Here is a 26755-nt window from a genome sequence, read left to right on the forward strand (position 1 = left end):
CGATTTACGCTTGTCTGATTAGCAGTAATATTCAAATATTGTATCTCGCTGATACATACTCGGCCACGGGAACACGATAAGAAAATGTGTACTCTTCCAATTTTCCTTAATTTAAATCATTTAGGGTGTAAAGAATCGTAATGTATATGTTATCGGAAAAATTATAGAGAATTTCCGATTTAATTTGAATGCAAACCATCAAATTCCGTTCTAAGCTAAAATAAATATAAACAGTAAAACTATTTCATTAAAAAGCCTGTTTTCTGATTTGGTACCATTACTGAAAGACGTAGCCTTATGTCAAAAAATAGGTAATGATTTCATATTCATATTTTCATCTTTCTTAACTGATGTCGACATGATTAGCCCCAATTATCAGATCAAATATATTCAATAGACATTTAATCTACTAACTAAACATCTAACTAATGTGTACATGCGTAATGTGTAATAATGTGTAATGTGTCAAACTCCATTATTCTCATCTCGTTTTTTAAATGATATCTTAACTTTTCGTGATTGTTACACGTACAAAATGGTAACGGGCCAGGTGGGCCAACCAGAAGAACCCGGTGGGCCGCAGGTTGAGTATAGCTGATTGGACGGGCGTGGAGGATTACATACAGTTTGTAATAGAAATGTTCAGCTATTGCATCAATTGAACTTCCGTCCAAACGATAGATGACAGTACGTTGTTCAGCAAGTCAAAGTCGCACAACCTGAAATTTAGTTCATAGTTCAATATTGATGAAGGAGTAGACTGATAGTTACAGCGAGATAGCTGCCAATCAGGTTTTACTTTTGATAAAAATTATAGGAGGTTGTGTCCAAGACACGATCACATTGTTAACGTAGAACTACACTGTTATTTCGTTCAAGTCGCTTGTTGATAACTTCGGATATTATTTTAGAATGCTACAGAATGCTGCTTTGATTCATATCAATGCATTGAAAATTCACCTCGCACGCTATTCTGTAAATCAATTCTGTCAATATTCCTCAAATAATAATGTGGCGCACAACCTTAACGCATACTTCGCCATAGTGGCAGTTCAATACATTGATACAACGTCAAAGGCACCAACGAATCCCTCATGATGACGGAAAACAGGCGATGTTAACTGCTTCTAATAAATAAAAAGTATGAATATTTGTCTCAGTAGAGATCCATTATTCATACCCTAGCGCAAATATTCCTCTTCTGCTATCTCTCTCTTTGTTTATATTTATTATCACGGCTGCATAGTTTGCACCACCAAACAATCGTCCATCATATCATCAAAATATTAGTTGTAAAAATAATATTGTTGCATCGCGACAGAGCCAATGCACATGGGAGCAGATACAAATGGGGTTTCATCGTAGCGACGATGTGCTATTTGTACATACGGGTTATGAAGCACGCACGTACGCACACAAAGTTATATATCGATGGCTTGAAGCAACCAAATATTCACACACTTATCTAAGTTTTGCGCTCTTCTCAACAGAAGCCCTTTCTATTAATATTTCCGGTCTCGATTACCCTAGCTGTCATCCTTGATGGAAATAGTTTTGCTACTGTCATGCGAAACCAAATCACACAAAATTCCTGAACAATCTCTCATTTTCTCGATGAACCGATGATAGCCTAGTTTGATGATTCCCCACACAATTGTGTAGTTCACCACCTCAATGGAATGGCGTCAGATTGATGTAATGATTACAAATCCAGAGACATAAGCGAGTAAATAATTTGGTTGCGTCCACAGCTCAATCCGAAACGAAGAATGTGATGACGCAAAACAAGGAAGAACAAGCGATATTCATTGCTTCGTATCTAGAACGATACTAAAAGTTTGCCTCAGCGAGAAGCAATATTTATGCTTTTGGCAAATACACCCCTTCGTTCTCCTTCTTCTTGTTTTCTTTGTTCACGGTGGTTTCAACTCATTTCCCTTCGTTGATCGCCGATAAGTTGCTCGTTATTGACGGCATGGGTAGGGAAGCTCCCAAATAACAGAAAAAATGGAAATGCTTCTAACTTTCATCTATTTGAAACATTTATACACCAGGGGATTGTAATAAGTAGCATACAATACAAACTTAGGGAATTTACGATTCGTTTGGTATGTAAATCGTCAAAGTGTGACCTGTTTTCTGATTTGGCAACCTTTATGAAAAATGTAATGAACGTATGTTTCATCGTCCATAATATCACACGAAAACTTCGACAATAATAATCGCAATACAGTTTTCGAGCAGATGATTTCCCGCCGACGAATTTCGTTTTTCGTTGCGGTTAACGTCTTTTTTAGCTTTGTGTGAGCGTTTCTTTGATTTTTGGATAAATACTGGTGATATTCCTAATTTTCGAGCTACAGATGGAATCGAGAGGTTCGGGTTCTTGCCCAGCATCTTCTTCACCTTCACGTCCATAGCAAGATCCGCTCGTACAATATTTTTCTCTGTGTTTTCGATAACATTCGAATAATTCAGAAAATGTTGTCAACACAATGTGAACAGTAGATTTGGGTAAATGCAACTTTTTTGTAAGATGGCGAATCGGAAGGTCGGGATTTTCATTACGGCTATACATGATCACGCACGTTTTTTGTTCATTCGTCGTCACCCTGAACGCTGCTTATAGAATGTCAGAATCAAACATACCCTTTCCCTGTCTGTAATTGGAGCTCGCTCAAAACCTGGAAAATATCGATGATTGAAGCCAACTTACCCGTTTGAGCCCGGATGAACACGATAGCGCTCTTCTTGTTTTATGCTAACATTTTTGACTTGGCACTTTTTAACGTAGGATTTAGTCTTCCGGAAACAAATTGGAGGTACAAATTGAATAAATATAGATCCTATCACTTATTGCTCATTCATTTTTAGATGGATTTAATTTTTGAAAAGCGATTTAACACTAAACCTATCGATATTTATCACATACCACAGCAGGTCAAACGACCTCTCTTTCAAATTTCATATACTTTGCTATTTACAGCGAAACATATACTGTTTAGCACAATTTGGGAAGAATAAATATTGAAAAACACACAGATGTATATTTTTTAGAAAAGGGGTAAAGGTAAATGACGATTCGATAATGTTGTTTGTAAAACAGTTTTGACAAAATTTCAAAAGGGGTCATTTGACCCCGCCGTGGTAGGTTTAGTGTTAAAAGCTATCAGGGAAATTTTAGGCGACGTGTGAAATGTAATAATAAAAAAGACGAAAACGTGAAAAGATCAACTCTAATTTGCTCAATTTGCAAAAGAGGACTTCATGCGCTTTGTGCAGCAAACCATAATTGTGAATGAAATTGGTAATTTATAATTTTCTCATTATTTAAAAAACTATATTTTTATAAATAAGTAATGTTTATAAATTTTATAAATACCACTTTTTATGAGTTTTTTTTAACACAACTTTTCTGACCTGATCAATTATCTACGCTTATTATTATTTTTTATACCTAAACTCATCCGAATTTTTGGCATATGCTCACAAAATTTGCCTCATACTCAAACGGTTAAGGACTATTTAACACCAAGATAATCCAAATTATTCATCAAACCAGAATAACACGCAGCCTACTTAGTTTGAATAAGCCGTATCTGAGTACGTTAACCTGTCCGGTCAAAGACACTACCGAGCAGGTACCGCAATGCATCAAAATCCGGTCACTTATGCGGATACGAGGATAACATCAAATACTAAAAAATATTGCTATAGCATAGCATGCAACAGTACCGTTCCAATTGAATTGGAAAGCATTAATGTAAGTTATGTATCACAGAATTCAACAAAATCATGTTATATTTGTTAAAAATTTGAAAATCTCGCAACTGATTCTCGTGATTCAAAAGAGGGTGTTCGTCCACTCACAACCCGCTTGTAACATACTCTTATTTAACTCCTGCAATAAGAAATTTGATCGTGAACTTTTTATCCTTCCTGATTTAGAAGCTGAATATATATTTTTTTTATTTCGAACACCTCGCATTGTTCGAAAATAATCGCTTTTTAAAACCATTTAAATGCTTGCCTGAGATTTTATATAAATCATTTCATTTAGAATAAGATTATTTAGGTAATAAGACTAACTTTACTTGATGATATAAATCAATTTCCTGTAGGCAGATTCTTTGCTGGATGCTTGAATCCTCGACTCTAAAGTCTGCTTCATTTAATATTGGAACACAAACAATTGCGTGTAGTTCAGTCATTTATTAACGAATTCATAATTTGTTTTTCATACAAATGTAGCATTTTCTTTACTCTTTCATAAAAAAAAAATTAAAAAAATTATTCATTGCTGTTTCGAAGAAATTCTCGTACTTTTCCCGTAATCCCGGCAGAATCCGTTTCTGTAGGCACTCTTTTTTGTAGACTTCTGATGTCATTGTCTTGTCAGTGAGAAAGACTTTGGTTTTCTGTCCACAACTGCATATCCCCTTCCAAATCATGTACTTGCGGGCGAATTTTTCCAAAACACGAACTTAAATTTTGCAGGTACATCCCCCCGAGCCGTCGCCAAATAAAATTTTTGACCTGGGATTTGCCCAAAGTCCGCCTTCACGTAGGTCTCATCGTCCATCAGAATACATCCGTCGAACTTGGTCAGCACTTGGTCGTACAGCTTTCGAGCACGGATTCTGGCCACATTGTTCTGCTTCAGCGTCCGATTTGGCTGTTTGCTGGCTCGGAATGACCTTATTCCTTCCCGGAGACGAATTCGTCGCACCGTACTGTGAGCGGCCTGGAACTTATTGGCCAAATCGCGGTCTGAAAGATTGGGATTCCTCTTGACGGCCTTGATGACTTTCCCACGCAGTTTCCGGTCGACAGTTCCACTCCGACGCTTCGAATGCGGCTTCCGAGCCGTCGTCAATCTTTCCTTGTACTGCTTGATAACACGCCATTCGGTATTTCTGGGCATTTTAAGCTGTTTAGCTAGCTTAGATGCCGACAACAATGGATTTTCAAGAAAACTGTGCACAATTTTATCTCTCCGTTCGGCTTCCATGGCGGTTGTTTACAAAATGCTATCGTTTGGTGTTATGACATAAATACATGGTGAAAGGTAATGAATTTCCCGACACGTGGGTGAAAAAAGTTTCCAAATCCGTCCACTAGGAGCGCCACAATGAGCAAAAGAATTTGTTCCAATATTAAATGAAGCAGACTTTATGTCGGTTTATTAAACACAAATATTTGTTCTAATTTTTTAGAATGTTTTGTCAACATATAGGTATTATGCCTGACACTACACAACATTGATAGAATAGTAACTATCAGTCACATTAATTCAACATGATAATGATGCTTTGGTATGATATTGAATATACTGATAAAGTGTCCGGATTAAAAAGCGTTCGGGTTCTGAAGCATTACGATATCACCTAAAAAAATAGAAAAGCTGATGTTGTTTCTGTAATGTTATAGATGAAACTCCGGAACATTTACTATATCGATACATTGTAATGATTCAACAAAGACTGCGGATTCTTTGTTAGGTGTTACGAGTTCTCTAACTTTTCTCTCAGCACATAAGCTTCTCCAGCCATTTTTAACACTTCATGCCAAGTCTTCTTCAGTTTTCCAACATTGTCTGCTAGTTTCATGTGTTTTCTCAGCCTAGCCTTCTTCGAAGCACAGAAAGTTTCGATAAAGCAAATCTATGACCAATTTGTTGGATACATCTTCTTTGAAACACATGTGAAGTTCTTGTTTTTTTTTCATTCTTTCTTCCTTTCTCCGTTAACTGAGACTTTGAAACTTTCGATTCATGTCACTCTAGCGGTAAGCAGGAAGCAAGATCAGATCAAAAGTTTGCAGAATATTAATACTGTTTGATCCAGGGTAGCAAACTTCTCTGCAGACACAATTTCACGTTGATTTTTTATTGTTTCTGTCATGATGAATGTACCAGAATTTATTCACATTTGCATACGACCTGCCACAACATAGCTTTCTTGTCGAATGTATCTGACAGAACGCAGTCAAAATATGGAAGTCATCTTCCCCTTATTTGATATGACGGTTAGTTTATTACGGAGGTGTGTTTTATAATTCTGCTGAGTACTCGCGTTTGGAAAAGGGTCCTTTTTCGCGGTAAAAGTTAGGTAAAGAGCAAGGGAATAGGTATAGTCGTAAGACAAAAATTGTCAAAATATTGAACTCCCGGCCCCGTCAGGCTAACGCCATATGTGCCTTAATAAAATATATATTTTGGAAAAAAAGGGAATAGGTTGTCATTAGAGTTGTGCATTGTGGCTATGGTTAGCGTCTGCTGATCAACTGTCAAAAACTGTCGGAGGTAGGCGACAAAGTAACAAGACAAACAAACTTATGAAGAAAATGAAGAACGCAAGGAAATTGAATTCTCATGTCAGACCTCATAAACACGAAGCAGTAATCGCGAGCTCCCAACACGTCACGTACAAACACGTATGGTTATCTTCTTGGGCCTTAAGGGTCAATTTGTTGTAACCCCAACTGACTTCTACCATCAGAAAATAAAACAAACATCGGCCGATTTAGTTAGATATGTCATATTATCGATTACTACACCCAAAGTTAATTTTTAGCACATTTTCTGGCATCCCGATTTATTACATTAAATGAACTGAAAGATAACATAACTCATATACATTCAGATAACATAAATGATATACATTCTACTCCCAAATACATGTATATCATTTGTATAATATATATGCTAGAGCCAATATGAGGGAGTGAAACAGGAGACACATTTGAATGCTTTTCGTATAGCTTGCTAAATACACGGTCCAGACAGAGAAAGATATATTCTCGTTCATGTTCTTCTTTATCGGCTTGGAAAACCCCTTCCAACTTCATTTTATGATGAAGTCTAATATTATCACGCTCCTTTATAAAGGGTGTGTCACATCAAATTGCATCACGGAAAAAACGCTGTAGAAATTCGCCCAGTAGACCGATCCTTTTGAAAATTTTAGACAGTAAAATAAAAACTATTAAACAACTTTTGGCATTTTCTTTTTATTCATACTTCGAGCCCAAGCCCGTATGCTCGCACTTCCTCTTTACCCCGTCCATAAGGTTCTGTACAACGTCAGGTTGTAGTTTTTTTTGAACAGAAATCCATTTTCTCTTGAAGTTCGCCTCCGATTTGACAACTTTTGGGTTCTTCCGGAGGGCCTGCTTCATAATCGCCCAATATTTCTCTATTGGGCGAAGCTCCAACGCGTTGGGCGGGTTCATTTCCTTTGGCACGAAGGTGACTCCGTTGGCTTCGTACCACTCCAACACGTCCTTTGAATAGTGGCACGAAGCGAGATCCGGCCAGAAGATGGTCGGGCCCTCGTGCTGCTTCAATAGTGGTAGTAAGCGCCCGGCAGCTGACGAAAGTCCGCTTTGACGTAGGTTTCGTCGTCCATTACCAGGCAATGCGGCTTCCTCAGCATTTCGGTGTACAGCTTCCGGGCTCGCGTCTTCCCCACCATGTTTTGCCTTTCGTCGCGGTTAGGAGCTTTCTGAACCTTGTATGTACGCAGGCCCTCTCGCTGTTTGGTCCGCTGGACGAATGAACTTGACAAATTCAGCTTATTGGCAACATCCCGGACCGAACTTCTCGGATCACGTCTAAACTGCTTAACTACGCGCTTGTGATCTTTTTCACTGACGGAGCATCCATTTTTGCCGTTCTTCACCTTCCGGTCGATGGTTAGGTTCTCGAAGTATCGTTTTAGTACTCTGCTGACCGTGGATTGGACGATTCCCAGCATCTTACCGATGTCCTGATGTGACAACTCCGGATTCTCGAAATGAGTGCGCAGGATTAATTCACGACGGACTTTTTTTGCACAATCCCAAATGAAAAGAGAAAAGAAAACAGAAAGAGATGTCTGCTCGCATACATACAAACCATTTTTAAGCTTCAAAATAGCTCATCATTTGCGTATTTGACTCTCATGACCAGGAAATGGCATCTTTTCTGCCAAATATGGCATGTTTTCTGCCAACGCTAGTTTGGGTGTACCGGCCGCTACTTTCCAAAGAACAGGGAATGGGTACAATTGTAGGTATAAGAGAATGTAGTAGACCGGAAGATTGATTATTCAGAATTATTGCAATATACAATATTGCAATAACTTTAAGTGATTTAGCCTATCGCAGAATAAAAAATATCATCAAATGGACAAACCGAGTCAAAAATACCCACTCTAACCAAACCAGTATCCCATGTGCCAGCCATCAAAGCATACTCCGATGTTTCTACCGCTGCAGCGCCATAGTCCACACCACCAGAAACACATCCTTTCATTCGTCTCTTCCGCAGGCTCAACCAATCGATCCGGATCTGACGGCGAAATTGCTAGGCCGAGGTGTAGCCGTATCACCGGTGGTTACAGTGGAGCCCCGTCGGCGCAAGTTCCACAAGGCGATCACTTTGAGTATGCCGGCGCCACGAGCCCACAGTCAGGGCATGATCAACCAGTACTCTGGCAGCGCGCCAACACTTCGCCTGCTTTGCTCCATCACCGGTACGTACGCCATTGGTCCTACCTCTATTCTTTATACACTCGACCTCTGTCTCTGTCTATCTCTTTGTTCGTATATCTTTCTGTATCTGTCTAACTTACCGAACTCTATCGCTCATTGTTTCATTCCTCTCCTTAGTTATATTTAGGAATAGATTTAAGACAAGAGTTTTGTGTTACAAGTAAAACAATGAAAAGTTACTTTTTTTAGAAGTGTCAGCAGAACCCGTTGACATTTCAATGTGTGCGTACCTGTCAACTGTCATCTTATAATTTTGAAGCGCATTTCAACCACTTCATATCAGGTCGACCATGGTTAAATTTCAATAAACAGAAGCAAGAAATATATCTACCTTACATCACCTTACTTTGCTTTTCTTATAATCTTACATCCATCGAGTTCAGTATTTATACTTGATTTTCCATTTGTTTTACAAACACACATACACCCGTTTTCGTTTTCCGATTCACGTTGTTCTAGTTTCCCTGCCCTAGTTAGAGATTGGTTTGTGGTTTTGTTTTACCTTCGTAGAGAGATTTACGTTTTTCAACCTCGTCCCTATTTCAAAAGCAATTATTTTTCACATAAAATAGAAAAAAATAATACGAAGAATACATTTTCGTACTAATACTTCGACAAATTGCCTGTTACCGCACGCACTCCAATTACCCACATGAAGGTGTGTTTCGGAAAAGATCTCTGAAAGGTAACTAACACAGAAAAAGACTGCAAAAAACACAAAAAACGAAAAGCAATCAGCAAAATCAACAAAATATTTGATTCCTTTTATTATTCTTCCAACATCTCTGTTTTATTTCCATATATCGGATTGTTTTTTCCGCTAAGATTTAATTTTGTAGCAGATTACAAGAATACTCCCCTGAGCTGTTGCTGTCAGGGACAAAGAATAACCGGAATGTAGGACAGGCAGGTTATATTGTTGTCAAGTGTACTTGATACTAAGGTTAGGCCCCTGATCTGCTGCTGTTTCATAAGTTCTATTTTTCTTAAAAATTTCAAAAATACAACTCTTTTTGTTAACGAGGATATCTAAGTCGATATAATGGGTAACCCTCCTACTACTCGGGCTGAAACTAATTCGAAGATGATCGTCGACAGATTGGAAACATCCGTCACGACCTAATATTTCCTGCAGTACACAAAAATGAAGATGCAAGATTCAAAAACAAAAAGATGGAAAAATAAGGACGACTCCAACGATTGCAGATACTGTGTTTAGAGATCTTCAACCGCTGGATGAAAATCATTCTCATTTCTGTTGATGAAAAGTACTCTTATGGAGTTCTTTTTTTGTTATAAGTGGAGAAAACATCTAAAGCCTGTTCCACCGTAGAACAGATGAAATCCAAATAAGCCGATGAATCAAAGCAACGTCAAGTTCGAAAATATTTCATTGACTTAGCAAATATGAGGTGAGTGTCATCTGTTGTTTCAACGCTAGGCCAAACTATTCATTCGACGTAACCACGAACTTATGTAGCATCATCGGTATCGATTTGAGATCGATCTTTGGTCACTACCGTTCAATAAATTGATCCCGTCCGAACCTATAGAAATAATGGGAAAACTTCCATCCCTTTTTCCCTAAGGTTTTGTAGCACCACCTCTGGAACGCAATACCGTATTTGAGAGATTTGCTACATCTCAAGCCAACTTTACGTAACGTGTGCCATTCGAAAGGAGATGGCTTACGCCGTTCTCCATAAGATCTTCACCAAATTGGAGAATTGAGATTGCGGAATCAACAGGAGATAGTGGAATCAACCGACTTCACTCATGATGGTGCCATCTAGAACAAGAAAGCTCAGAGTTGGCAAACAGAGATAACATGGGGATCAATATAACCCATTGCCAGAGATATTTGAATATGATAGGAATTCGTGCTCAGATAGATTGTAGATTTTTAAAATGCCCTGATTCTCAAAAATAGAAACCCACAGGATTGCTTAGGACTAGGAACTCGTGTTTTTGGTACAGATATTGGTGATTAGAAATTTACATAGTCAATAGCCGTCTAGTTATTCCGTTACAGGCACCAGTTTCGAAGAGAGTGTACAGAACAGTTTGTGTAATCCAATACGCTGCGGCTTGTCGGGCCTAATCCAGACAACGAGCAAATTCTCACAGTAGCGAAATCGTAGCCAGACATTTGCTGTAAAAGCTCAAATTGAACTCGATCACTGTTTTGCGTAGACCGACTCCACGGTTTACAACTACGTGTCGAAAATGTTGTTGAGCACTGGCGCTAAACAATTCATCTGTCAAAGGATATAATGACACTATTATCCAAAAATTAAACCAAATGTCATCGTTATTCTATGAAATGGATACCGGACGCAGTTTTTTTTTCTCTTGAATTGAAGACAACCCATTGCTGCCGAAGAGGCAGAGAAATATATCTCAGTTTATACCTCAAAATGCCATCAACACTAGGTGCTAATGTTTTCAGATCAATCTTGACATACTGACTTTTATTGTCATGTTTGTTGAAACCAACAGTAGACTGAACGGAGTGTCACATCCGGAATGTCAGTCGAGGTGACAAGCAGTGAATCGAGACTAGCAGCAAACTGCTAAGTAACCATCAAATCGAGAAGTTTGTCTACCAGAAAATCTGTAGGTGTTTTAAGAATACATGATATTTGGTCCTACGTTTGCACGGAGGTTATCTCGACGAAGACCTGGGTGAGAAGAGCAATGGCAGCGACTCATTTCATCTATTTAGCGGTTATGCATTCGTGTTGTTTTACGAAAATAATCGTTTTTGACTTATAGTTCGTCGTGTGAATGGTCCAAACAACAAATAGAGTACGGTTTCCAAGACCATACAGTTATCTCGCTGTTTATTCGATACGAATGTAGCTAACTATCCACCGATGCCATTTCTCTTCCCACCCGTCCACCCGTCTCCTGAAGAGAGTAGTTTTAGAAAAGCACGTTACTATGGGTCACCCTGTATGTCAGTCTGAAATAAAGCCAACAATTATGCCTGCAGTTTAACATATTTTATATCCAAGTTGGTCTATACAGTTATCTTTAAAAATCAAGTAGGAAGAACAACAGCTTTAATTTTATAGTAGCTATAAATCCTTGTCATGAAGAATATAGCAAATTTCAATGAAATTCCATTGTTGTGATCCCAGACAATCAGTAACTATCATATTCCCATAGTCTCAAACGTAAACGATTCGAAAGAACGCGATTTTTTGTCTGTCGGTAATTCTCCGTTCCGGTCAATTTACTACGTACTCCGAACGAAGAAAAAATAAACTATCGTTGAACATTGATAATCTAATCCCCACACTAGCACCTGAAATATTCAAGAACACAGTGCACGGTTAAATCGAAATATTTTTGCATTGATATGACATTACAACTCCTATATATACTATGAATGTACTCAATTTAATAATGTCCTATTATTTGCTACCTAATAGTCATAACGTTGAGTTGCGAAATATACTTATTCACCTTTGCGATGATCGAATGAACGAAACAAAAACAAATTTAAGATAATTACTCTGCAACTTTGCTAACCGCGAGCTACGCTTCTTTCATTATGTTTCTTTATTGTTATGATCTTAACCTCCATGCAATCTCAATTCTTTATCGATTATTTTGCTCAATTGTTCTTATTGATAACCAAAGAAAATGACGAAACAAAACGAAAAGATATTCTCGTTTTTACCTGTCTTATATCATTAGTATTACTCCTTGTCATTGCAAGTTAAAGCGAATCAAAATGAACTCACCATCGACGAAATTGTTTAAATCCGCGCATATCGCAAAAACGAAAATACGATTAGTGTCGTACATTTTCCTCTCCAATTCAAAATCCATGAACAACGAATGATATTAGCCAACGGTATTCGTTATTTTCGTTTTTTTTAACCCTTATTTTACAACCTTTTCCCGATTAACTTCCGGTAATTTATGGATCGACGTGAACCAACCCTTCTATCGTTTCGTTGTGTTTCGAATGTTTTGTAGTTTCCTTTGACTTTTATTTGTTCTTTGTTACGGAGGAAGTGGAAAAAATGAAGATTGAAAAAAAACGAACGTTAGTTGCCCCAAAAAGGGACTTTTCTGAAACCGTTGCTAAAAGCCTCGCAGTCCTTCAGGGAATATTTAGTATTTTTTTCGGTGATGAATGAGAAGAAAAAAAAACTTAAAAAAGCAATAACCAGCGACCCAAAATTTTTGCATCTTTGTATAGTACGAAAGTTGTGCAAATCTTGTGCGAGCAAGAGTGTGACTGCTAGCATAACTAACAAATCCGTCGCGTGGGACAGCCTTTGAAAAACTACAAATCGCACACACTCACACATACACGTCAACATACACCTATACATATGTTAATTGTTTTGTTTTATGTAATTCTCTAGACATCTCACCGATTTCCTACCCATTTTGCCATAGATAATTGTTCGTTTTCAGATCAAACTTCCAGATCGAGTAGATTTCCTCTATATATACTGTTCCATGTGGTGGAAATGTAACCAAACATTTGAAAAAAAAAAACAACAGCATCCTTCATTGTTTCCTCTTTTTTACTGCGTGTATTTGTGTAGCAGCAGTTTCAATCGGAAAAGATAGTTAATCATTCTGCATGCGACTATCGATTTCGTTTTCTGATTACTGATTAGGTTATTTTTTCTTTGTTCTGTACGTTTTCTTTTCATTGTCATTCATCTCCAACTCAAAGACGTACGGTGGATAGTAATGGTTTCAAGTATTAAAAAACAACAACAAACAGTCACACAATAGTTTTCGATCAAAGTTGAACAATTTTGTTGCAGTTTCATTTCACTCTCAGTTCCGTTTCTTACCGAAATTGACCCATTTTCAGTTTCAAGGTTCAGTTCACTTCATTTTCTTCCTTTGCTTTGTTCCTCCATTTATCCCTTAAACAATCATGGAACATGTGCTGAACGGCGCTGTTACCGGAACTTTAAGAGGAGCTCAGTATCAGGACACGTTCCATCCATTGCTTCCAGAGTAGGATTGACCCGAAGATGACCCGGCTCAATCCACTCGTATGCTTTAGATATTGTAAGCTCATTGTTTTATTGGAATCAGCCTAGCTATAGTCTCGCGCAATTAGCTCTAGATCAGAGCTTCCCTGTAGACCATAAGTATTAACCGTATCACTTTGTCGCTCCTTCTACCAGGTGGTACAACACGCGCCCAGTGGGAAGACGTAACGGGCTCCACACCGTTGACCTTCGTGAACGACTGCGTTTCGTTCACCACCACAGTTTCGGCCCGATTCTGGTTAATGGACTGTCGTAACATAGCCGATGCTACCAAGATGGCTACCGAACTCTACAAGTAAGTTATCCCCGTAATCATCGAATCTTCTGATAACGGAACTAACTCCGCTACTCGCTTCAATCCCTATTCCAGAGAGGCCATACACGTCCCGTTTATGGCTAAATTTGTAGTGTTCGCCAAGCGCACCGACCCGCTGGAGGCACGCCTCCGTGTCTTCTGCATGACAGACGACCGCGAAGACAAAACTCTGGAACACCAGGAGCATTTCACGGAAGTCGCTAAAAGCCGTGACGTAGAGGTTCTAGAGGATAAACCACAATACATCGAACTGGCTGGCAATTTGGTCCCGATAACAAAATCCGGAGAACAGCTGAGCCTACCATTCAAGGCCTTCCGCGAGAATCGGTTACCCTTCTCGGTTCGTGTTAAAGACCAACACGCGGATATTGTCGGCCGAACGCTCTTCATGCGCGAGCCGAAAATTGCTAAGGGTGAACCACCCCAGCAACCGATTTGCATCCTCAACATCGTACTGCCCGAGAATATCATTCCCGATCAGTTAACCACAATCGAAGACTCACAGGAAATTGTTGTCCGTGTTGGGCGCCCTCCCAGACTACCCCCGCGAGACCAGAACTATCTAGGAGAAATGCGTGTGGTCGACATCTCCAATCTTCTCGGCGAAGACTGGTTGAAGCTGGCACCTGAGATCGGAGTCAGCGAGACCGACGTGGAGAACATTATCGCTCAGCATCCTACCAGTAGCGCCCAACAGGCCCAAGCTATGCTCAAACTATTCCAATCGAAAACCAAAAATGACTTCAATATACTCGAAAACGGTTTACGAACCATCCACCGGGATGACATCGTCGATCGGTGTTTAAGAACTTCCACAACAAGCGCACTGACAACGACCACAGTAACAATGCGGAACAAGACGGCGTTCTCGATCAGCAAGCGGAACTACGACGTGGATATCATTTCCGAGTCTGACTCCATTGCGAAGTTGGTACAAAAAGACGGTAAGATGCCTTAATAACACCCAGAAGATTTGCCATAATAATTACTTTTCATGCCCCACCAGACAACCAATATACACAGGAGGAGTCCAGTAAGTACTCGGTCGAGGAGAAGCGCATCGAAGAATCCGAGGAGTCTGAGGAGGAGAGCATCAAGAGAACGGTAGCCGAACGTCGAAAGCAGATCGAGAAGAGACTCTCGGCAGACCGTTCGATTCCCGCGTCGACCCAGAAGCGGGAAATCGTCGAGGAGATTTGCTCCATTAAACGATCCAGCATGATCGACGACACCCGAGCGAAACACGAAGAAGAAATTCTCATGCAGAAACCAATCGATAACTCGTACAAGTCATCGGTAATTCCGGAGCCGGTCGTCAAGCTCAAAACCACGACAGTTAAAGAAGGACCGACCATCGCGAAAGATGAGTTCGACAAGGAGCTGCAGGATAAATTCAAACTGACGCTGAAGAACGTCGAAGAGTTTGAGCACAAGTCCCAGGTTTTGGGCGGCGAAAAAGTCGATACGTCCGCCAAAATTGTCAGCGAAATTACAAAGAAAGAAGTGTTGGACAAACTAGCGGAACTGGATGAAACGAAACCAAAACAGCTCGACAAGAAACCAGAAGACGATAATAAGTCACCAACTCCAAGAGAACGTGCACCGATACCAACCAAGCGAACCAGTATTGTTCGAGAGGACGCCCTGGATTCCGGCGTGATTACGGAGTCGATCAAAAACATACAAGAAAAGATTCACTCGTTTGAAACTAAGTCAACAGAATCCAGCAAGCGATCTTCGTGGGCAAAAGAACAAGAGGGTTCTCATGAACAGCCAATTACAGGAGATTCCATGCTTGCTCAATGGAGTGAAGAAGACGAAATCCTTACCCTTAAGAAAGAGTTCCAGAAACTCGATGAGAAAAAGGAAGAGTGGAATGAAGAGCAAGAACTGCTCGCTCAGAAGAAAAAGTTTGAAGAACTGGAAGAGAAATATCAAGAGGAGAAATCATTAAAGACACAATTTGACCAAAGAGAGGAGCAACTAATCAGCCAGTCAACCGAGAAAGTAACAGCACAAATAGTGAAAGCCGAAAAACCAGAACCTTTGTCCCTGGAGAAGCTAGTTGAGGAATCGAGCAAACAGCAAATATCGACCCACGTTGTGCAGCCAACTAAGTGGAGTGAGGAGGATGAAATATTGGCGCAGAAACAAGAGATGGCAAAGCAAGAGCTAGGAAGAATAACAGCACAAACATCAGTGGAAACCAAAATCGCACAATGGACCAAGGAGAATGAAATTTTCAGCCAGAAAACGGAGATTGAAAAGCTCCATGAGGCGGAGAAGCAAGGACCCCTTGAACCGAAAATCGTTCAAAGGACAGAGGAGAACGAAGTTCTGGTCCACAAAAGAGAACATGAAGATCTTGCTGAAGGTAGCGAAAAGCTCACCGAACTACAAGTGACTTCAGCGCAGAAGGAACAACTTAATAAGTTTGAGGAACAATTCCAACTGCAGAGGCAGCAAATCGAAGAAAGGGCCGCTGTTATGACAGAGAAATGGGTTGAAGATAATCAAAAACTTGAGGACCAACTCAAGAACAAGATGGCAGAAGAGAAAAAAGATCTGTTCGAAAAATTCGAGCAAAAAATTTCTTCTGGCTTCAAAGAAATGAGAAGCGAGCAGCAGACCACATCGGACAAACAACAATTCCAGGAAACCAAATCCGAAACGATCAGCAAAGTTGAAGAGAAAATCACCAGCATCACCTCGAAGGCGGAGTCCTTCGCGGAAACGTTCAAATCGGATGCAACTGATGTTCTGGGTGAAGTGGTTCACCAGCAGTTGCAAGAGTTTACAGCACAGAGTTCGGAAACGAAGACTCTTGTGGACCAGAAGGTGGATAAAACCATAACAGAGATCCGTGACTCCGAAATTGTATCCGAGATCAAAGAAAGTACCCAGCAGAGTAAGGAAGCCGTTGATAGAGCTGCCGAAGCACTCGCTAGAGAAACAATCATCAGCTCCGATGAGCCGGAGGCCATAGTGCAGGAAGCGTTCACTAAAGAAGATTTCGAAAGCGTTCGTGAGAAGACCGTTAGTCAAGATGTAAGTGGAACACTAAAGGAATCAGTAGAGAAATCAAAGAGTGAAATTGAAACCGGAATTCGTGAGGGAGATCAACTAATAGTGGAAACGATATCGGAAATAGGAGAGGAAATCAAAAGAATCCAGGAAACTCCTGCTGTGAAACCAAACGAAAAACCTTCGATTGTGGAAACTGTGACGAAGACAGTTACCCAGGAAATAACATCCAGAATACCGGTTCTAAGCAAACGAACTTCACCCGAAGAAAAATCCAAACCCGAAGATGATGCAAAAGAAAGGAAAGAACAACCAGCAGCGGAAGTAGCAGAGACTTTAGTGGAAACGATTGAGGAAGACGTGCAAAGTACCATTAAAATGCCTGAAATGGTTGTATCAAAAATTCCAAGATTCGATAGCAGTAAAGCGATACCCACCGGTCAAGAGATCACGGCCGTTAAATCACCAGAGCCGGAAGTGGTCCAATCGAAGATACCAATTTTCAAAGATCGTAAAGTATCGGAACAATTCTCAAGCGATTCTTGCGATACGGTCGTTCTGCAGAAGACGCTGCGTGATCAGGATTCGCTTCCGAAGTCAGAAAGTGAAGAAAAACCTGATGAGATGTTGGCTACAACGGTGGAAGAAGCTGAACAGATCACTAGCAAGGAAGCCAAAGAGGTTTTGAGCTTCACGACCATCGACGAAACCATACTGAACGAGCTAATTACCGAAGATGACCGTGCCGTCACGCCGGACGACTTCATTGATGAGATTATCGAGCAGGCCCAGGATAAAATTCAACAAATTAAAGAAACAGAAATGGCCTCATCTACGCTCGATTTGAGCAGATCAGAGGACGGTAAGCAGCCGTATTATAACAATTTCTTGCGTATAAATTGACATGGACTTTTTTTAATTTCTCAGATGTTCAAGAGAAATCGCCTCATCCAATTCCGGAATACGTTACCGAGCGGCACCTAGAGTATGAGGCCGATGACGATGACCACGAGCACGAGAAATGGCAAGGTAGGTGTACCATGTAGCACTTTTATGAAACCACAAAACGAGAAAAGGCATCTGTTCCATGTCAATCATTGTCATCCGATATTTTTTCGTATCATACGATGATTCAAACATTTAATAATCAGCCGTCAATTGAAAACCAAAACGAGACCTGTTAAAAGTCTAATGACATATCGATCTATATTGTACTATAGTGTGTATCTAATTTTAACTTCCTGGCCCCTTGTTACCAAACACTGCTTTATGGTTTGAGTTTTCTTGTTTTTGTTGGTTTTTTTCTATGCGTAAATTTTAACCATATAAGATAGTTTAAAAATTATCTGACATTTACATTTGTAAGAAAGACTAACATTTATATCAATTTAGCTTGAATATCTCCATGTATTCCGAACATTTCATTATCAATATTAACACTAGTACAATCAATATTTGAATATTCTGTTAGCCTTCTTCAGTTCGAATTACAGTACATATGTTGTGTTGAACTTGTTTGCGTTTGGTTACTAACATTGCGACGGACACCAACACGAACTATCAAAAGCGTGTATCCACTGTACCTACCCTGGCAACACTTCTTAGCTTAAACGCTGGAGGTAAGTTAGTGCGCGTCGCAATTGAGAATCCTTCCCATTTTTGGTGGTCTTATTTGCTGAATTTAATCGAAAGTTCCATTTTTTCTTCAGAAACGCATTAAAGCAAACAATAGAAATGTCAAAACATTTGCGGATAGACAAAATTAGTGACAACCAATCTCATTTTAGCTGCTGTTCTGTTTATTCACTCTATATGGACAGTCACAACATAATAACTTGTTCATGTCCAGGCTCTCTTTTTTTTTATTTCATCATGCGTAAACATCATCCTATCATAATCTAGCGTATCATCTAGCCAGCCATTCATCCCCAAAAAAATGGAAAATAACAGCAGCGAACCGAAATTAGCATTTCTAGTACTCGATTTCAGCCCCTGTTTCGTGAAGTTTCGTATTCAAGCTGTTTCTGTCAAACTGTCAAAAAATATTATTATATGTACACATTTCCGCTCCTTCAAATATACTCTAACCGCAACCGCTGAAGTTAGACGGCGTTATGACCGAACTATCCAGAACATTCTGTCAGTGAGTTCCCGTTCTCGCTCGTCAATTTTCTATCCATATCAAACACGCCCGATTTGCCCGACCTACCATCTTCGTTAACTGACAAAAGACAACATTACCACGTTCAAGAATCACACACTGAATCGAAAAACATTTTTCATATTCTATGTAGAATGAGATTGTAGTATGGAAACACACCCACGCCTACCACTGCGAAGCATTGCATTTATTTTTTTCCTCACTTCAATAATTTGTTTTATTTTGATTTCCAAGCTCAATTATGATGAATCTCTGAAGTCAATACCAGGATCTGCTGAAGGCTATTGTGACATATGTTAAAGGAGATCTGTCCAAACTATAACAATTTGGTTTGACAAATATTCAAATCAATCAAGTGTTAGTTTTGAGCTCATGTTTTGAATTTTAAACCCACCTCTAAACAAATTAAACACTTGCTCGCAGATATTGAATCCTCCAATGACATGGCTAAACCGAGCCAGAACCCCTTTAGTTGTTCGTAGATCATTCTTATCCCTCGACAGATTTGTAAGTAAAGGGTGTGTCACATCAAATTGCATCACGGAAAAAACGCTGTAGAAATTCGCCCAGTAGACCGATCCTTTTGAAAATTTTAGACAGTAAAATAAAAACTATTAAACAACTTTTGGCATTTTCTTTTTATTCATACTTCGAGCCCAAGCCCGTATGCTCGCACCTTCCTCTTTACCCCGTCCATAAGGTTCTGTACAACGTCAGGTTGTAGTTTTTTTTTACAGAAATCTATTTTCTCTTGAAGTTCGCCTCCGATTTGACAACTTTTGGGTTCTTCCGGAGGGCCTGCTTCATAATCGCTCCGACGCGTTGGGCGGGTTCATTTCCTTTGGCATGAAGGTGACCCCGTTGGCTTCGTACCAATCCAACACGTCCTTTGAATAGTGGCACGAAGCGAGATCCGGCCAGAAGATGGTCGGGCCATCGTGCTGCTTCAATAGTGGTAGTAAGCGCTTCTGTAGGCACTCCTTAAGGTAAACCTGCCCGTTTACCGTGCCGGTCATCACGAAGGGGGTGCTCCGCTCTCCGCAAGAGCAGATCGCTTGCCACACCATGTACTTTTTGGCAAACTTGGATAGTTTCTGCTTGCGAATCTCCTCCGGAACGCTGAATTTGTCCTCTGCGGAAAGTCCGCTTTGACGTAGGTTTCGTCGTCCATTACCAGGCAATGCGGCTTCCTCAGCATTTCGGTGTACAGCTTCCGGGCTCGCGTCTTCCCCACCATGTTTTGCCTTTCGTCGCGGTTAGGAGCCTTCTGAACCTTGTATGTACGCAGGCCCTCTCGCTGTTTGGTCCGCTGGACGAATGAACTTGACAAATTCAGCTTATTGGCAACATCCCGGACCGAACTTCTCGGATCACGTCTAAACTGCTTAACTACGCGCTTGTGATCTTTTTCACTGACGGAGCATCCATTTTTGCCGTTCTTCACCTTCCGGTCGATGGTTAGGTTCTCGAAGTATCGTTTTCGTACTCTGCTGACCGTGGATTGGACGATTCCCAGCATCTTACCGATGTCCTGATGTGACAACTCCGGATTCTCGAAATGAGTGCGCAGGATTAATTCACGACGCTCTTTTTCGTTCGACGACATTTTTCCAAATTTACGAAAAATTGACAGTGAAGCATGGCCAACGTGATCTATACACTCTTATATGATTATAAGCGAAAGCTGAAGATATAATTCCTAAAAATTAAATTTCTACAGCGTTTTTTCCGTGATGCAATTTGATGTGAGACACCCTTTATTCAAACTTAACTGGATTTGATCGTTATTTAACACAAATGTTCTTCCGAAAATTTTAACATTGTTGACGAATACAATAATATGTCGGAGTACACTCTGCACAATACCTCCTAGAACAACCTCAACAACAACAACAACAGAATAGTCCATTCCTTTTTTAGGTAACCTTGGAATTCCCTAACGAGCTCTTAGATCCACTCGCTATATCACACACCTTTTATCTTTGTTTTTCTGGTAAACCTTACAAGAAAAACAAAGATAGCTATCGTAGATCGATTGTGTCGTAAACACCTTTGTAGCTCGCGTAGCCAACAGTCAATAGATATATAAAAACCTGATTCAATTGATGTAGATTGAGTATGGGATAGTAATCATTTAAGGTGATATAACGAGCTTCAATACGTTGATGGTTTTGGTCATGCGCAAACCATTCAAAGGACTCAAAACCCCTAAATCAAATGTTGCAAGGATTACTGCATGTTCATACTCTAATATTTACATCAAATATCATGTTAGTGCTGTTATGTTTTCCACAGACAATAAGTCATTCAGTACGAGCATAATAATAATACGATTGATTCATTTGACACGGATAATGAACCCTGTACACTATGATAGTGAAAGCAACAAGATTCATGAATGCATCAATGGCTTCTTCTGCCGACGGAAATAATTGTCGATTAAATTCACTTTTGAGATTCGAAATCTAGAACAAGTAATTTGGTATTGAATTAATCCTCTTTATTCCACGCAGCGAATGATTCGAGATAGCTAAAGTAACGGTGATGCCGAATATGAATGGCATGAATATAGTTTGTCACCAGGCCCCGAAATCATCGAAGATAAAAAATAAAAATCGATTCTCCTCTCAGTAGCTTCGCTTCGACTATGACTTCTTCGGTATTCGCCGTCAACATGTCTTGAATTGACTAGAAATAAATTGACGAGTGTCAAAAGCAAGGATGACTGATGAGCTATTCTAGCAAATGGTTATTCTAATTGACGTGACGGATGAATACAAATCTGCCTCTTCATTCAACCTGACATCAATCCACACTACTACTCCCAATGCCACAAATCTCGTTACCCACGTGCACAATTCTATTTTAACGTCCATGTAAAGTGAAACGAAAACTTGTTTTCTGAAGCAAAAAAGTAGTTACACCATTGATGGACGGCTTCATTGTTTACCCACCATGAACTCAAACCAACGAACTCAGATAGTTACCAGCAGTCTAGCCACATTTTAATCTGTACCAGAGGGGTTAAAAACCTTTCTCATCCGTACTTTTTTTCCAAAAATCTGTACCATCGAAAATATTTGTTGTAGAGAAAAAACTAATTTATTAGCATGAAAAAATACTCATTTTTTTACTACAAATATTACATTTACATTTGCAAGTCATTCGTGTGTTTGATGATGATTTTACATAGTTTTTCTGAATCTAGATTCCATCATTTATTGAAATTTTGGAGTTACCACCACGATGTTTGATCAAATCTTTTGATCTCAAAATAACGAAATTGGCTCAGCAACGATATGATGTTGCTGAGCCAATTTCGAAGCTTATTTTTGTTCTGTTTATATTCAGAAACAAATCGCTCGACAGTTGCCGAGAACAGAGAAGTGAGGCATAGTCAGAACGTTACAAACGATACATCGATGCACCGAAATGCGAGAGAAACCGTCAATTCTTTTTAGACATCCAATTTTTATCTTACAACCCTGCACATGCTCGTTTTCTGAAACTGTGATTTCATTACGAAGTAATTTTATCTTTGGGGCACGGAATTAATTTTCCACATCTTGTACATTCCCATTGTAGAATCCTTGGAACGCTTCTAACACAACGTTAAACGTTGTCAAATTGGAAAAGTTTCTGGGATTTAACATTGCCGCAGCCGGATCATCAAAATCGAATCTATTTCTCATTTGCTTGATCAGCTCCACGAAAAAACTGTGACAGTGACAATAACCTTTGAAATGTTCTGTATTTCGCTGTCCATTGTTCTGATAATATCTTCTGCTGCTGTTCCAACCTAAACATTCTTGCCGCTTTTCAAGTGATCTTCAAATTTAATAGCATTGGAAATTTAAACAACGTAGATTATTCGCAGATATTAGGGAGAATGTCCAAATAAAAATTCAGGTTTTTCAGCCTGGAACAAACGATTCAATTTGTTGATCTGGGGCAAAACATATGTCGCACCGCACGACGCAAATCCTTTCAGACAATCCTTGTAAGGAATTCCGTCCTTATGAAACTGGTCAATCATTGCATTGTATATGCTTATCGATCAGCAGCACCAAGCGATACTGCGGCGTAAAAATCGTCATGTACCTTAATGTTGCTTTGTTCAAATGTAAGAATTTTCATACGTGGACAAAGGCTGTACCTTTCGACAAAAATCTGTACTCTGTACCGTACAAAATCTGTACCAAAAAAAAAAAGAAAGAATCTGTACAATTCCAGATAAATCTGTACGTGCGACAACACTGGTTACCAGGTATGCTATAAAGGTCCTAGCATAGTTTGGGAGGAATTCTAAACAAAATTTTATTTCACTATGTCTCCAAGTTCAATTTTGTGAAAGAAACATACAGAAAAACGGCTTTATATCAACAAAATTCACAAATTTGTCTGTGTTTTTGAACACAACACTGCACGCAATTTTATATTTGTGTGAGTAATTTTCGTGTACGATACAAAAAGAATCTTGCTCACCTGTAGTATATGTCAAACCACGTTGAACTCAAACATCGATATTTGCATACGTGCTACATGAGAGAGAGAGAAACGAATTCATTTTGACGGGAAACACTTCAATATACAGGGCCTGATCGTGAAAGCCATTTCACGATAATTATGTGCACCCCATCCAGAAAGAGCGCTGGGTCGACCAAGGTTGCCTCAATATCACACTATGTCACATGATCAGCTTGCATTACTAGCCTTGTACAGTGTCAAAAATCCGATACAAAACCTGATTTCGGACGACATTCGCGGCTTTCTTTCGTGAGAAAAGTTCAACAATAAGGTGGCAAAGGATTGAACTATTTTTGAATGAATAAATTCGAGTTTTCAGGTAGATGTTGCATTTGTCATTGCTTGAGTTTACTGGCATCATATTGATCCATTCATATGCTGCTTATACCATTCTACGACATCCCAGTGTTAATGGCAGCTGGCTAAGTCGGGTCAGAACATCATGGATTTTTCTTTTCTTTTTTTCTGTTTCTGGCAACCAGGTTCTGTTATAGCGTCCTGTTAGTATGTTTGCTGGCATGGTACGACCAAAATCCTTCTCGCATACAGATTCGTTTTGGCGATCATTCCTCCTGACCACGTTGGGTTTTCAACGTGAGTGTGAAAATTTTGCTGTACTTCGTAAAATGAAATCAATTTGATTTTACTATCCTAGTTGTAGCTAGTTTTCATCAGCATTGCTACAAGTAGTGAGAGAACCTTCTCAAAAAATAATGGAAGAAACTTGACAATGTTATGCTCACCACAAGTTTCAAACACACCTAGCATATGAATTACAGTTTTAGCAGGGTTACGGTTCAACACGAAACCCAATTCCACGTGTATGATGTGAGATAATTCAATTACTGTTATTTTTGGTGTTTACACAAATATTAGCTGTTAAAATCAACATTAGGGTCAAATATTGAAACACAAACACAAAACACAAAAATGAAAACAAACATATTGGACAAAAATTTATAAGGCTAACACATTTCTGATGAAATCAATACCGATCGTGAAGGTCGACATTTTATGATTCATCGAGTCCCCGGCTGTATACGACGTCCGTTACACAACCATCCTTCCATGCGCATCTCTAGGGTTTCCACATTGACCGTAATGCCATGTTTTGACATACGGCGGCTCCATCCTGTTCTGTATTGCACGGCGAAATAAGAATCCAACTTGAAAGTAGCATATAGTGCCACATATTTGGCCCCATCGATTGTTACAGTTACCAGTGGCTGTAATCCTGTTACGCGATATCGACACGAATCGATGGGGACTTCATGTGGCTGGGTACCCATAATCGCCGACAGTTGATCGCAGAGTATCAGTGCGGTCGTGGAAGTCATTCGTCAAGGTGCATAATACGGTTGCTCATAATTCAGAAAAATCTATCCGCAAAAATATTGTACTGGAAATCGTGATAAACGTCGTGTGGATTGAGTGTCAAAAACAATCGCTTGTTCTTGGGTTTGTTCAAACGAGTGCAATAGAGAGTGCCATCCATCCTGGTAAGAATCGTCCGACATGCATAAGTGTCGTCACCATTGCAAGGCAAATTATAAAAAAATATAATTGGAGTGTTACAAAGTGCACGTCGCACAACTGTGGATAAATAAACTAGGTTTTTGAAAAATAATGGGTTGTACACAAAAAACTGATGAAAGGATAACAGTTTTTTCAGTTAGTAACGTGGAAAAAAGTGCGCATTCATGATCCATTTCTTGCTCGAGAATTTGAATCCTGCACTAGTGGACATTTTTATATTATAAAGGCTTTAATTGAAAATTTCTTTCTCCTCTAGTCAAAAAAAATAAATAAAAGAAAAATCATTGGAGAGTCCCAACATAGAAACCACAATAGTTCACTTAGTAAGAGGACACGCTACCATTTTACTACGGAGACGTCCTGAAATTCTACACTACAGAACTTGTTGCGGTCGAACAAAGATATCCGACTTTGTTCCACAGTTTTTCTTTTCTTTTCTTTTCGATGGGAATATTCCAAGGTTTATTCGCCTGACAAACGTTCTGGTCCAACAGAGACAAAAAGACACAGTTATTTATTTTTTTAATCCTTCAGCTTGACTCCTATAATTCAAATCCAATTAGACTCAGCACTGGTCCAAACGTTGGTTTGAATCGATCAATATTTGAACATATTTGTGAGGAATGCAATTCCGTTTATTCGCAGTCTCGTTTTAAAATTAAAAAAAACATTTTCTGGATCCATCCATACGATAATATAAAAAAGGTCTAGTGTTTGCTGATAGAAGATACAAAGATTTTCATCGATTTTAAAATATTCGTCTTATTTGATCGTATAATAAACCACTCGATAAGTTCGTAGTGGTGGTAATAAATCGACATCTTCCATTCAAATACAAAGTTAGTTATATATGAATTATAATGTTTCTCTGAAATTTCGAAGCCAAATTTTTAGAACCATTCATTTGTGGCTTCACGATACACTCCAAATGCAGCAGTCACTGTATTATTGGATCCAAATAGCTTTCCCAGTAGCATTCTATTAAGAACTGACTACACTAAACGACGGCAATTCAATTTGTGCAGTTCCTTCACTGTTGCGACCGGTCTGACCAAAGCGTTTCTCAACTGCGGTCGTTTTCTATTACCTTTGAAAGCACATTCCCTATTCTGAGTTTTTCCTTCCTCAAGGAAATCAATGAATAACATTCAATACACATCCCATCCCAAAATTGATCTAACAATTGATGGCAACGGCCAAAGGCAGAAGCGTCCATTGATGCATTTAAATACTTTTTATGTTATTATTAAGCTCAGAATATAAAGAAAAGTACCGTCGTATTTACCACTTCGTTCTGTCGATCGACCAAGATAACAATCTTTTGATGTACATTTTTCTGAAAACAATTAGATATGCCAAGTTTTCAAACGATAGAACACAATAGTCTTCATGCAAATAACTGACACTATTATACCCAAATACTTGCAAAATGTTGGAGAAAAGTCAACAACAAATTGCTTCTCAGTGGACGTGTGATATCAAATACATTACTTAGTTGTTGGTGATCTGCTTTGTATGCCCTTTGTACCCCCACTGGTTACGAGCACCCTCATTGTAAACTCTACACACACAAAAAACACCCAATCATACACATATTTTGCATAATATATGAAGTCGTGT

At 39.4% G+C, this 26755-nt stretch overlaps 1 protein-coding gene across 1 annotated transcript; it reads left to right on the forward strand.

Moving 5' to 3' along the window:
* The first annotated feature begins 535 nt into the window (after window positions 1–535).
* LOC129774241 (ankyrin-2-like) lies at window positions 536–19583 on the forward strand. The gene is made up of 7 exons (XM_055777949.1): window positions 536–583; window positions 8312–8516; window positions 13707–13866; window positions 13942–14831; window positions 14894–17773; window positions 17839–17940; window positions 19576–19583. Exons 1-7 carry the CDS (start codon window positions 536–538, stop codon window positions 19581–19583), a joined length of 4293 nt encoding a protein of 1430 aa, XP_055633924.1.
* The last annotated feature ends 7172 nt before the right edge of the window (window positions 19584–26755 follow it).

Source organism: Toxorhynchites rutilus, chromosome 3 (assembly GCF_029784135.1).
Source record: "Toxorhynchites rutilus septentrionalis strain SRP chromosome 3, ASM2978413v1, whole genome shotgun sequence".
NCBI classification, from domain to species: Eukaryota; Metazoa; Arthropoda; class Insecta; order Diptera; family Culicidae; genus Toxorhynchites; species Toxorhynchites rutilus.